Source organism: Lupinus angustifolius, chromosome LG08 (assembly GCF_001865875.1).
Source record: "Lupinus angustifolius cultivar Tanjil chromosome LG08, LupAngTanjil_v1.0, whole genome shotgun sequence".
NCBI classification, from domain to species: Eukaryota; Viridiplantae; Streptophyta; class Magnoliopsida; order Fabales; family Fabaceae; genus Lupinus; species Lupinus angustifolius.
In genome coordinates this window covers 6,978,636-6,992,558 of record NC_032016.1, presented here as the reverse complement: position 1 = coordinate 6,992,558, position 13,923 = coordinate 6,978,636, and the positions used below count along the sequence as shown (strand labels likewise).

Below are 13,923 nucleotides of genomic sequence, written 5' to 3'. Positions count from 1 at the left end.
GAGCTTAGTTTAATTTCTAAAATAAGGACGTTGAGTATAATTATGTTAAAGATACACCCATCAAAATATATTACAATTCAATGTGAGCTTTAGCCCAAATTATCATGTATTCATCCTTAAATGGTGGGGAGGGTTAGTGACATGATTGTGTCCTAATGGTTGCAAGTTGGAGTTAGTATGAGTTCGATCGGGCTGAATTAAGTTTTGTTCTTTTATGACTTTAATGTTAGTTGTATCATTTTTTTTAATTCGGACCTAGATCTAAAGTTAATCCGACCTTAAATATTAACTGGGTCAACCTTTAAACTCGAACTCGACCCTAAACTCGATTAAATATAATGCATACTCATTTTAGATAAAGTTTTCTCAATATTATTTATTATTATAGATATGTAATTTGATATATTAAATAATACATGTATATATGATGGAAAAAATTAGAAAATCAATTGTACTTTCCACAAAAAATGTGACATTACTATATATACATTTGAATAGAGACACGTATAAACATGATGAGTGAGTAATCGTAGGATGAGTCAGGACAAGTCATATCTGTCCCTAAATATTGACTGAGTCTAATTTTTGAACCTAAACTCAACCTTAAATTCGATGAGACCCAATTTTATTTGGATCCAATCATAATCGAGACGTACCAGTAAACGGACAGGGCTGCGTTCTACTGACTCTCCTAGGTAGTTGCAATAGGGGTGTATTTGTTCTGTGATTTTTGCAGCTTTAATGCAACACCATTTCTCATAGAGCTCTCATGTAATTTAATTTGTAATGTTAATATCACATTTGTGAAGGAAAAAATCTAACTCATCAAAGTTTTTTTTGGTCAGAAATTAATTTTGAAAGTCAAATTAATATGAATAATTTTTCTGATGTCTCATTCCTTATCTCGGATTACTCACATATTGTCATATGAATAAAAAGAAATTTAAAAAAAAAGTAACACTCTGATTGGCCAAAAACAAAGAATAGAACAACATCGATCACAACAACTAACAAGAGCTAACTCACATTTTATTATCTACCCATAAGTTTCCAATCCAAAACACTGTTTTGAGAAAATCAAGTATATATTACTTAAATCAATCGCAAGTAGATCAACAATTAAATTTGCTATAAGTTTGTATATTTTTATTTTTAAGCCTCACTAAAATTAGTGATTCATTTTATGGACATGAAATAAAATTATATTTTAAAAATTGTGTTTTTAATGCTGCTTGGCAAGAATACATTTTGAACAAAATTAACTCTTTACTAGTTTAATTTTTCTTAGTTACCTTGACTAATAATTTAATAATTTATTTTAAAATATCCCAATAATAGTTAAATAAATTTATTTTAAAATTGGTTCTAAAAACTTATTTAAGATCATTATTTTCATTAAAGAAATAATTGTTCCTGAAATTATTCACGCTTGGTTTGATAAAAAAATATAAAATTGTAACTAACTACAAAATTTAATGGTAAAGACCCTCCTTTAATTTTATACACGGACACAATCGCACCACACAATCAGGAAAATTCCAAAACATTTGATGTAAATGTTTTGCTCCTGTTGGTGCTAATGTTTCAAGTACTTTGTTGGGCCAATTTAATATCATATTTCATGTGCTTGTCTCTTACACATGTCATATTTGAAGTGTCGGTAATGTAAATGAATTAAGATAATTATTAAATATATTATTTATAATTTAGAATAATGTAGTTTTGATTAAAATGTCTATAATAATGTCTTTGTAATTATTACTATTATTTTTATTTTTAAGAGAAATAGTTTGAGTAATTAGTATATGACAATATCAAACAAATGAACGAGCACATTTTGTTTTTAGTGAATAGATTATCCCTTGTTTGTAGACAATCAAGCAAAAGTGACTCAAGAAATTCTTTGTGATTTTGGAAACCTAACTATTGAGTATTGACCCTATGAATGAACCAGATTTAGGTCATATTAATCGTATGAATGAAAAATAATACACTACTATGATATTTTTCACCTTTAATTATTTCACTCTCAAGTTGGTGTTTGTGGAGTTTCAAATTAGTATTGTTGTGCTGGTATGGTGAATAATTTTGTTGCCATTATTATTATATAATAAAGCAATCATTATTCACAAAAATGTAAAGTTGCTTCTTCACGTTGAGTTGTAGTGTCCACTCAACTTGGATGCTTCACTATCATTGTAATCTGTAATCATTGCTGATGCTGACATTACTCCTCTCTCCAGCATGATCCTATGTCGCGGAAATTTCTTGTCCCTCTATATTTTAAGTCAATTATATCTCATTCAATAATATAAAATTATTATTTTATGTTTTTTATTTTTGATTTTAAGTAGGTGATAACTTTTAATTGATTTGGAGTACAATAAAACATTAAAAATAGGACAACCGATCTTCATTCTATATCATCTGTCATACATAACTCTCTTTCTAATCACAAGTTACTACATTTATCATTTACTTTTATTTTTATTCTGTAATCATTTCCTTATTATGTTTGGAGACCAACTCTCTTTCTTTACATGAGTATTTATTCTCCCCAATCCACAAAAACAATACAAGAAAGTAGCTCATTACATTTGATGATTTTGAATAATATAATATGAAATTTTAGGTCATATATCAGCAATGACAAATTTGGTATAACATATTCTGATAAATAGAATTTGAAGGATAAAAGAAGTTAAGAAGGTTCAGACTTTAAGAAACCAAATGTTTAGATTAAAAGGTTGTGGAAATGGAAACTGGTGGAGAGAGATAAGTCATAGAAAGAATAAAATAATAAATTCATTTTTAATATTATCAATATATCATTTATTATTGATCGTACTTGTTTTTGTGTTCCCCCATTTTGAAGAGAAGAGACAATATATTTCACATTACCAAAATACTCTAGTTTCTCTCATTAACATTATATTTTGATTTCACGTAAGTTTTTTTATTATAATATGTTGTTGCAAGCTGTTGTTGAAAGTAAATTGTTTTACAATATTTATTTGTATTCACATGCTTAGGGCTGCAAACAGATTTGCATGTAACCACTATCGCAAATTAAAGAGAGTAATAACTTTATTTGAAGCATGACAGATATAAACTTCATCTGTGTTTCTTTTCTTTGATAGGTCCCCTTGGAATCTTGTTGAGAACATTAGAATCGAATTTGTTGAACAATCTCTTCACGTCATTGTTTCCTTTGCTTGCTAGATATTCCACTTCATATTCATACCGTTCATACATAACAGGAAGGGTCACCAGGCACAGAAATGCTGCACAATAATATATAGCATATCAACACTTAACAAGATACAAACATGTTTGGAACCATTGTTTTGTATAAGTTAGAGGAGACATATATAAAAAACTATATAGAAGATTGTTTTGTAAGGGATCTCACTCATATATAGAAGATTCAAAGTGGTGAAATAACTTCCAATTGCTGACATGATGAAGAGACTAGCGATTGTCTGAAATTCAAGAACTTCATGTCAACTAACAAGTTAAATAAAAAAAATGCATGCCCTAATAAGAGATGAGAAAGTAATTGAAATGGTTTCTGAATACCACAAAGAAGAGTTTCATGTCTTTCCCAGTTGAAATATCATAAAATATCCTTAAGAACAAGTTGAGCTTTATATAGAAGAATCTAAAGGTAGATTCTGGGATTTGAACATCATAAATCTCAGGAACTCTCCTGCATAATTATTCCAAAGATTATAAAAGTAAGCTTTTGTAATTTGGATTGCACAGATTAATTGAAACAAGTGTAAGGTTACATTACCAAGTGATTAATCCTGCTGCATTATACCAAACAAAGAGGATGAACATAATGGCCATGAGGATGTGACAAAGTAGAGTAACAAAATTGTATTCAGCAACTTCGAAGAGAACCCAAATTAAGGAGAACCCTGCTACAATTGCTGCTGATAATCTCTTGTCTCTCCATAGCAATATATCAGCAACTGCAAAATCAAATCAGTCATAATTCCAGAAAACAAATTTAGGCTCTTATGGACTTCACAAATAAACTGCTAGTAATAATTCTTATTCAAACTATATACTGGATTTCAACAAGGTCATATTAATTCTTATTCAAAAATCCATCGTCCTTAGTGTCTCACTTTATATAGTGTATAAATAAATAATGTACTTTTAATTGAAACTAAATCCATATAATATTTATTAACAATGTATTGGTCTAGTAGTGTAAAAGGTGAATGATTCAATTAGTGATAACGACACTTATTGAGCATGACAACCACACCCCAAAAAAGATTATTTCGTTACCCATCAAGTTAAGGAATACTCTTCATAGTACTAAAAGAATCCATGAGACTTTTTTTTGGTTTCCCACAGTTATCCTCACACTAGAGGCAATCCTGTTTGAGCCGGGAACACCCACAGGTATGTGGGGTTAACTCTCCCAACGGATATTTTTTCCGAGACCTTAGAAACCTAATAATAAGACTTTAAAAACATAAATGTAGTGCTTACGTTTTCCTCCACCAAGGACTAAGTGCAGTGGTCTTTGACGGCCAAACAAACTTGGCATCTGTGAAGATTCTCGAAGGGAACTCTTCATGGCTAGCTACACTTGAATGATTGAAATGTCCTTTGTAGTTTTTCCTAATTCTCCTGAACCAATTTCCTACTACTTTTGTGATCATGCACCGTGAGGCCTATATATATTATTATCTGTGTGATGGAATATTATATTATGGTTCTAAGCTTTATAACCAAGAAATTAATCAACTCATTGCATTGAGCAAAGGTATGGTTTTGGAATGGCTTTCAAGTTCTATTTCCTCGCCCTCACGCAGGAGTAAGATGCATTTCTGGGGTATCACGCTTACCCTCATCCACATCTATTGTGTTATATATCTTTATTAGAATGGTTGACTTAGGATAATAATTGTTTTCACATAGGTCACTCCAGATATACATATACTAAATTACTAACATATATAGTCAATTATAATAAATACAAATTCTAAGTAGGGTTGATATCTGTAAGCTCTCATAATATTCTTTTGTTGAGGTGCGATTGCCTAAAATGTATTTTACTAGAAGATGTCACTGAATACATGAATGTTCTCAAGCATTATATTAAACACTAATATATAGGGCTGAGCACAGGACAGCTAAGACTTGTCTCTTATCCAACACTAAATGTTGGTAGAGTTATTTTCTTAACCTTATTAATATATATCATTAATCATGTAAATATGATGAAAAATTTAGAGAATCAATGACACTATCGACAACTAAAGAGATGTTATTACTATATACATGTACAAACATGATAAGTAAATGACAATGGAATGAATCGAGTCACGATTATCCCTTACCCGACTCTAAATATCGTCTGAGTCTAATTTTTTAATCCTACCCTAGACCTAATGAACGACTAGAGTCGGATCCTACTCACACCTACCGATATGAACCTTTCTACCGATATCAACCTTTATATTACATACCATCTTACCCTGTCAACCATGATAGCAGCAGCCACAGTTTTTTTAATGTACAACTTTTACCAGGAATTTTTTCAACAACAGAGAAGTAGCTTGTCATAACAACCCAATCTAAAAATAGAAACCAATGAAACAGTAGCTGAATGATATGGATAAGTTTTATATTTAATGGATTGGAAACAATTAATACCTAGTGAGTAGTGATTCGAGCAGTACATAATATAAGAAAGTAGAGGGAATATTCTAAACAAAAGGGATATAATAAAGGGAAGAAAAAAAGGTTGCAGTAGAAAGAATGAGGAATATAAATACAATGCTGAAAGAGACTACTATGAGTCTATGACTATATAATCCCACGTTGGCCCTCTCTCTATTCATATGTACCCTTTTCTGCCCTGAATTCCTTGAGCAAACGGTTAGGGACATGTTCAGTGCCTCTCTCCCTCTTTCAAACATAAAACTTCTATACCTATTATTCTTATATAATTTTCTTTATGTGAAACTATCATTGAAAATTTTGTTTATATTGTAAATGAACTGATATTGATATATACTATTCAATCACGTGGGTCCTCATTTATCTAGTTGGTGACGTTACATAGTGACACTTACAGCATGTTAATTATTATGCTTAAAAAATGGAGCCTATGTATATTACTCCATCACCAATAAAAATGGAAGGACACATATGTCTTGGACAAAAGATGTATTTCGTCAAAAAAGTAGAGTATAATATGTTGCAATCTCTTGTTGAAAATCATTTCAAACTTTACAAATAATTTTTTTTTGGAAATAGATAAGCTTGTAACCAATTTAATCAGAGCAAATCAAAGAGAGTATAGCTTATAAGCTATAACTTAATGCACATATGGGAGATCTAAACTTCATATGTGTTAGCCTTGTTTGAAACTTCCCTTTGGAATCTGGGCGAAAACTTTAGAAGTCATTGTGTTGAACAATCTTTTCATCTCTTGGCTTAAATTATCTACCTCAACTTTTTTCCACTCATACATAACAGGAAGGATCACCCGGCAGAAAAGCACTGCAGAAAAATATATATATTTATATATAGCAAATCAACATTAAACATGGCTCAACTAAGAAACTAGTTTATAACTATGCCATAATAAAATCAACGAGTTTGTTTTGGTTCTCACTTGTATGTATAAGATTTGAAGTTGTGAAACAATCTCCAATTACTGTCATAACAAAGAGACCAGCGAGTGTCTGAAATTCAAGAACTTGATGTAAACTAACAAGTTAATTAGAAAATCTGTCTCATAGAAGATGTTAATTGAAGTGATGGCCTTTTGAATACCATAAAGAAGAGTTTCAGGTCTTTCCCAATTGAAATATCATAAAATGTCCCCAACAACGAGTTCAGCTTCATATAGAAGAATCTAAAGGTGGGTTCTTGTATTTTAACATCATCAAACTTAGGAATTCTCCTACAATGCAACATGTTAATATTTATTTCCACATATCATAAAAAACAAGCTTTTAAATAAAGCTTTTATTAGGGCCAAACATGGGGATATAAAAAAGGACCATATAAATTAAGTAATACAAGTGCAAGGTTATATTACCAAGGGATTAGTCCTGTTGCCTTATACCAACCAAAGAGGGTGAGCATAATGAGCATGAGGATTTGACAAAGTAGAGTGATGAAATTGCATTCAGCTACTTCAAAGAGATACCAGCTGAATAAGATCACAGATCCTGAAAGTATCTTGTCTTTCCATGGCAGTATATGCTCAGCAACTGCAAATCAGAAATTATAATTAGCAAAATGGAAAATCCCAAGAAACAAGACGCTGTTTTCAATTTTGTTCTTTAATTTCCAGTATGAGCAACAACAAGAAAAAATAAACCAAATGTTTTTTGGTTTAGTACATGCTTAGGCCTTAAAGTCACAAGATAAAAATAATAGATATATGCAACCTTAGTATCTTACATTCATAAATGAAGTGATTATTTACAGGATTTGACCTTGTGATATTCAGGTCACAAGGCAAAGAAGGTAAATATACACAACTTTAGTGTCTTACATTTACAAGTAAAGAAACAGTTTTCATAATTTGAGATTCTAATCTATAAATTATAAGCCCATCATCCTTGTATTTAGTCTCACCCTCTTATTCTAAATTTATCAATCCAGTAAAGGTTGAGTTTAAGTGTAAGAGTGGACAATATTGACAAAAATGAACTAATGTTCCTAGATATTGATCAAGGTAATAAATAATGTTTGTGAAGATTGTTGAAGGACAATTATGATTGATAATTGACCTCAATACTAGTCAATATTGATAAATAATAGTAAATATTTTTTTATGCAGATCAGAACATCGAGATTGATACTTAATGTGGAAATTTAAATTTAGAAACATAATATAGGCCTAATGCAAAAGAGTGGCACTTGAAAATGTCTTACATTTTCCTCCACCAAGAACTTGGTCCAATACTCCTGACATATGTGCAGCTTCTTCTTTTTAGTTTTGCTGATTCTCCTGGACCAATTTCCTATCACCGTTGTGATTCATGCAACATGAGGATAGTATATTGTGGTTCTAAGCTTTATATTCAAGAAATTAATTAACTCACTGAATTGAGCAAAGTTATTGCTTTGGCATGCATGGCTTTGAAGTTCCATCACGTTTTACCCCATCCATATCTGCTATCCAATAATCATCATTAATGCATGCATCACTACTTGTTTAAAGTGATTTTATAGAAATTTTAATTAATTAATTGAAGGTATAAATGAGCTGGTTATCATGGACAATGTATTTAAAATTTACAAAATTAATGTAAATATTTAAAATGTCATCATTAGAATTTAAAATATCACATTGGATAAAAAGGAGAGTTCCATATCGAAGGTCCTACTTAGTAGAACTTGAAGATGGTAAATGTTCCTTTCTCCCCTCTTTGATCCAATGTTCTAGTTTTTACATCTCTGTGTTTTATCTTATTGTGACTTGTCAGTATAATCATTTGGACCCATATAGAACAATCTACCATGCTCATATAAAAGTCTTATTTATATTTTGTCTAGGATCCAAAAACTAGGTCCAGGCCTGCTTAAAAGAAAAAATAAATCAGATGCCAAGCCCAAGATTCTCTTGATTCCCCTTCTTTTCTTTTACCCTTGCAAAGCATCAATTTAGATTTACATAAAATGACACCTTGGACTTTTCGCAGTACACATGTAGGATACTAAAATGTAAACATGTCATGTCCAAAAACATACACATAATAAATAAATATGCCACCATGTCTAAAAGTTTCAATTTTCGGCTCCGGAAATTCAAATTTCAGCACAACTATAATATGTATATAGTATCTGCTTTATATATTATTATTGTATCATTTATTATTTATATTTAATAAATAATTAGTTTTAGAAAGTAATACAAATAAATGGTGAATAATATATTGAATGTGTATAAAATTTTAACCAACAATTAGGGGTGAGCGTGAAATAGATTGGGACGGGTTAAACATGTCCCTCACTCGTCCCTAGGAATGGCAACGAGGCGGGTCGGGGTCGGGTTTGCACATACCCAAACCCCAAATTCAAAACCCGAACTCGAACCCAACCTCAACAGGGTTGAAAATAAAAATACCATCCTCGAACCCATCAGGTTTTGGTAACCCGAACCCAGAAAAACCCAAAATTATAATGTATTAAGAGAAACATGATATTATTTTCGTATAATTTTTCTCTAAGATTTCTATTTTCTCTTGTATTATTTCATTTCTTTTATGTTTGAAGATCCAATAGTATATAAAGTAAAATTAGAAATTAAAAACAATGGGTAGATGATAGAAATTTCAATTTTAAATCGAATTACATTATTTTGGGGCCGGTTCGGGTTAGGGTCATTGATATACCAAACCCAAACCCGAAATTTAAACCCGGGTAAAACGCGAACCCGAACCTGAAATTTAAACCCGGGTAAAACGCAAAATGAAACCGAAACTAATCACATCGAATTTTCCCCGTTAAATTCTGGTTCGTTCAGGTGGGTACCCACGGGTACGGTTTTTATTGTCATCCCTACCCGTCCCTAAGTATTGATCAGGTCAATTTTTGAATCTGAACCCGTCCCTAATTAAGATGGGACCCATGAGGGATGAGTTCAAAATAATACGAGTCAAAATAGGGACAAATACGAGTTGGAAAAATGACAAAATGACAAACATAGATTTTTTTCTCTAATTTTTAAGCATGCACAATCAAAATTACCACAACATGTATATAAACTAAACTAAAACATGCATCCCACGTACATCAATATATAAAATACAAATCATAAATTGCATCATTCAAACTAAAAACTATCACAATCACGTGATTGAAAATTATAAAAAAGATATTGAAAATTTCAGAACAATTTAATATATCAAATGTCAACATAAACTGAAGTGTTCTTATAAATGATAAAAAAACACATGAGAACTGAAATGATAACAACATGCCAGTATTCAAAATTTCACTAAAAAAAATATAACAAGTAGCTATTAACTGAAAAATGAAAGTTAAATTGGAGTTCAGGCAAAGTACACAAAAACTAAAAATTAAATAGTTTTCTATCAATATAAAAGAAAAAATAATTAACTCTTAAGCATTGTAGTGTCATTCACTCTCGTCGCAAAAGTCTTTAACTATTGAGGATAATTAAACAATAAAAAAAATGGTAAAGAATAAGGGTGATATAATAAGTAGTGTGGATATGTTATGTGGGCTTGTAAGTATTTGAGTTATCTGGGCTGAACATAATGAATATTGATAGATACATATTCAACTATTCTTGATATATAACTATAAGGGACGGGTCGGGTGACCCGGACATAGATCTGAATCCGTCCTTTTTGACGACGAGTTTGTCCCTTCTAATCGGGTATGTCCTTTTTTATTTATTTATTTGGACGAGTCAGACCCGTCCCTGAGGCATCGGGTTAAGACGAGTCTACGGGTCGAGTCTTGCTCACCCCTACCAACAATACATAAATATTACATTAGTATATACCAATTAACACCTAATTCAGAAGGAAAAAAAGACACCTAATTCAAATATCCAAATATCAAGATGAGAGTTGTTCTTCCCTTAACCCCCAAACATTACTTATAGTAAAGCAACAAAAAATGCACCAAATTTTGTATATTAGGTACTTCACTATCCCACTCTATTCAAAGTTGAATTCTAATGACAGCAATAATTCAGTCTCAGGCTTTGTCAAATTCATGACCTTGGTAGTGTTGATGCTCTGTGGTTAATCCAAGACCTTCACCGCGGTGCTTCACCCAGCCACCAGTGTCAGCCCTGGAGTGTGCCCAATAGTAGAGAATAGAAGCAAACATGGAGAACAAGGTCAAAGCAGCCCCAGCAGCAAAGACACCTTTGCGAAGTGTGGCACAAGAATACAAGTCATGTTTCACAAAATAACCTTGGTACTTTGTGTGGTATGCATTCCTTGCTGACCCTGCTAACAAGCATGCCTCTGCACCTAAAAAACTAATCCTGGTTTACAGTAAAATTATATCAGAATTTCTTCCAATGCAAGACTTCTTCAAGCAAAAAGCCAAACATCGATTGATTCATAACGCAATGGTTCGATTAAGTTCTTATCCAATGAACTTATACAAATAATCTAAAAAAAGCTAATTTTCATTAGCTTCTCTAGTAACATTGTTGAAATAAGTTAAAAAGAACTTAAAAAAGTTATAACCTTTGTTGTCTCATATACTAATATATAGTAATAATTCACATTCAATTATAATTGACTTAACTTTTAAATATGAGTAACAATAAAATAGTGAAACATATATTGATCTGTATAAATATTTACTTCATGAATCTAATATGTATACATTTACAGTATAAGTGTTTTTCTACACTGTCAGTATATCACCATTATTTATATATTAAACATTGTTGACTCTGAAACAATAAATGATACAAGATGGATAATGTAGAATATAAAAAACTTTATATTACAACGCTCTTCACAAAATTGAACCTTAGACTTCATAGGCTAATTTTCTAAACTTATTTTTGTACATTTTTCTCTTAAATCTAAATAAGTTCTCTATAAGTATGTTCCTCAATCCAACTTATTATTTTCATTGCTTATAGTTCAAGCGAAGTTCATGTAGGCATTTTACAAATTTAGACAAAATATGAATAAATTTAAGAGAAATTAATAGGATTCTGATATTTACCAAAAATAACAAGTGAAGAGAGAGTGAAAATTACCAATTCAAAATGAAGAAGATAACAGCGCAGGTTGAGGAGTAACCGGAGACAAGGCCTTTGCCGCAGCAAAAACATCTTGTAACGGCGTTAACGGTGGCTTGGGAGAGGAGCAAGAGTACAAACGCCGCCAAGCCGTAGACGGTGGAGGCATCGGAAGTGTAAACACAGTAGGTTCGGTCGTCGTATTCATCGGGGACCACTTTCGCCTGAAAATAACGCAAACAGAGACAAGTAACCACCCTACATATTTACCATAGTTGCAGATTCGGTTGCACAAGTTGAAGGAAAAAAGTAGAAAGAGATTTACCTCGCTGCGACGTCGTTCGGCGCCAATGGCGAGGACAAAAGCGATGAGGTGCAGAGCGATGAGGAGGACCAAAATAGTGAGAGAAACTGCCATGTGAGTTTGATAATTATTCTCTCTTTCTTCTTCCTCTGCTTCTCTTTCTTTTTCTCACCCACTCCACTGTTTTTGAGTTCTTTAGATCTCCTTTAGTTTGTCTTTGTTATTATGGACCAGCATGTCTCAATATATCACAAACCATTCTTAAGCAGAATGAAAAAAAAAAGTCAAAAAATAATAATAAATATTTAAATTTTAAATTGACATTAGTAGTATATAACATACTTTATGACAATAAATTATTGTCAACTTTTTTCATGTAGTTAACGACTTAACCTTCACTAACTTGACTAAAGTTGTTGGGATACTAGTATATAACTAAGATCTCTATTCCCAAATATTTTTATTTTCATATTCCAAACAAATTAAATTTTATCAATTAACATAAAATATAATGTTTTGTTTTTATGTTTTTTCTTTTAATATATAACAATTTTCAATTAGATTGAGACACAATAAAATACAGAAAAAATAGGACAGGTGATCCTATCCCCTCGGACAGGTGATCCCATCCCTAATATAAAAGTTCTTACCACGTCATATATTCTTGGAAATAACACTTGCAAAAAGACAACATGCTCATCTTGGTTATACTACTTACGTCTTCCCTTGGCATTATAAATTTAAATTGGAAAATCAAATTTATTATTTATAAATCCTAAACTCATCTTAATTGATTATATTAGCTAAAGTCCAAGGTTGGCAGCATCCAACTTTGTTTTCATTTGTTAAAGAGCAAAAGGAAAAGAAGAAAGATATGTCACGTAAAAGAAAACTCATTTAAAAAATTATTTTCAGTCCAAACTATCTACTTTTAAGTTACCTAAAATAACAAAACTCAAGATTGGAATAATGATCAAGTTAAATAGTAAGGGATGTCATAAAAAAATTAGTAAAAACCTAGAGGATTAACATATCCATCTTCTAATTTGGTAAAAGTTGAGGTCAAAGCAGAATTATTATTATCACGTGTCCTTTGTCTTTTTTTAAATGAGTGTAATACATATCTATCTATACATTTTTATTTATACACATTTATTATATTATTCATATTAACTTTTTTAAGAATCAATTATAGTTAAACATAAATTGTGGTACCATGTATATTTGTTTTTCTCTTATTAAATTTAATATTATAAATCATAAATAAAAACTATAGACTAAAATTAAAATAAAAAAAAGATATGTATCTTTTATTCTAGATATGGAGGCACAGTCAATGGCACATTGAGTGATACACTTTTATGGGACAAAGATGTTCACCCGTTTCAAAACAGTTCATACTCTCTTAGAAAGCTTTGAACCAATCTGATGACAACCTCAAGGGGCTGCCTTAGAATTATAGGATCGTTTAGCTTGAAATTAGGCTTTGTGAATGTGTGAATTCGGTTTTGTCAAATTAGGGCAATTTTTGGGTTGATTTGCTTTGGTTTGGGGTTGTATAAGTAGGCTAGGGTTTGTGTATGGTTTGAGGTTTTATGGCCTCGGTTTGGTTAGGTAATTTTAGGGTTGGAGGGGTTTGAGTTAAGGGTTTTTGCCTTGTAATTGTAGATGATGATTTGTGGTTGTTTAGGGTAAAGTGATGTGTATGGTTTAGGATCAATGGGAGATGAGATGATTTAGGGATGGTTGGGTTCGGTTGGGGGTTATATGTTAGGGTTGTCTTTTGATTTGGGCGTGGGGAAGTGTAAGACAGATTGTGATGGCTTGATAAGGAAGAAGGTGGAAGAGGAATGAGATGGAAGACGCCACAAGCATGGAAGCTTGATAA

General features: G+C 31.4%; 3 protein-coding genes across 3 annotated transcripts in view; all 3 read right to left on the bottom strand.

Moving 5' to 3' along the window:
* Positions 2,985-4,689, bottom strand: LOC109354049 (reticulon-like protein B9). Its single transcript, XM_019596402.1, has 5 exons — positions 4,510-4,689; positions 3,797-3,977; positions 3,580-3,709; positions 3,413-3,482; positions 2,985-3,284 (listed from the first exon to the last, which is right to left on the bottom strand). Exons 1-5 carry the CDS (start codon positions 4,595-4,597, stop codon positions 3,115-3,117), a joined length of 639 nt encoding a protein of 212 aa, XP_019451947.1. The 5' UTR covers positions 4,598-4,689; the 3' UTR covers positions 2,985-3,114.
* LOC109354396 overlaps positions 10,101-13,923 on the bottom strand; it is a 10,876-nt gene continuing 7,053 nt past the window's right edge. Inside the window, exon 3 of the mRNA XM_019596870.1 lies at positions 10,101-10,112. The gene's annotated coding sequence lies outside the window, so the exon portion shown is untranslated. The remainder of the gene's footprint in view (positions 10,113-13,923) is intronic.
* On the bottom strand, positions 10,207-12,252 carry LOC109354397. Its single transcript, XM_019596871.1, has 3 exons — positions 12,057-12,252; positions 11,750-11,955; positions 10,207-11,014 (listed from the first exon to the last, which is right to left on the bottom strand). Exons 1-3 carry the CDS (start codon positions 12,147-12,149, stop codon positions 10,720-10,722), a joined length of 594 nt encoding a protein of 197 aa, XP_019452416.1. The 5' UTR covers positions 12,150-12,252; the 3' UTR covers positions 10,207-10,719.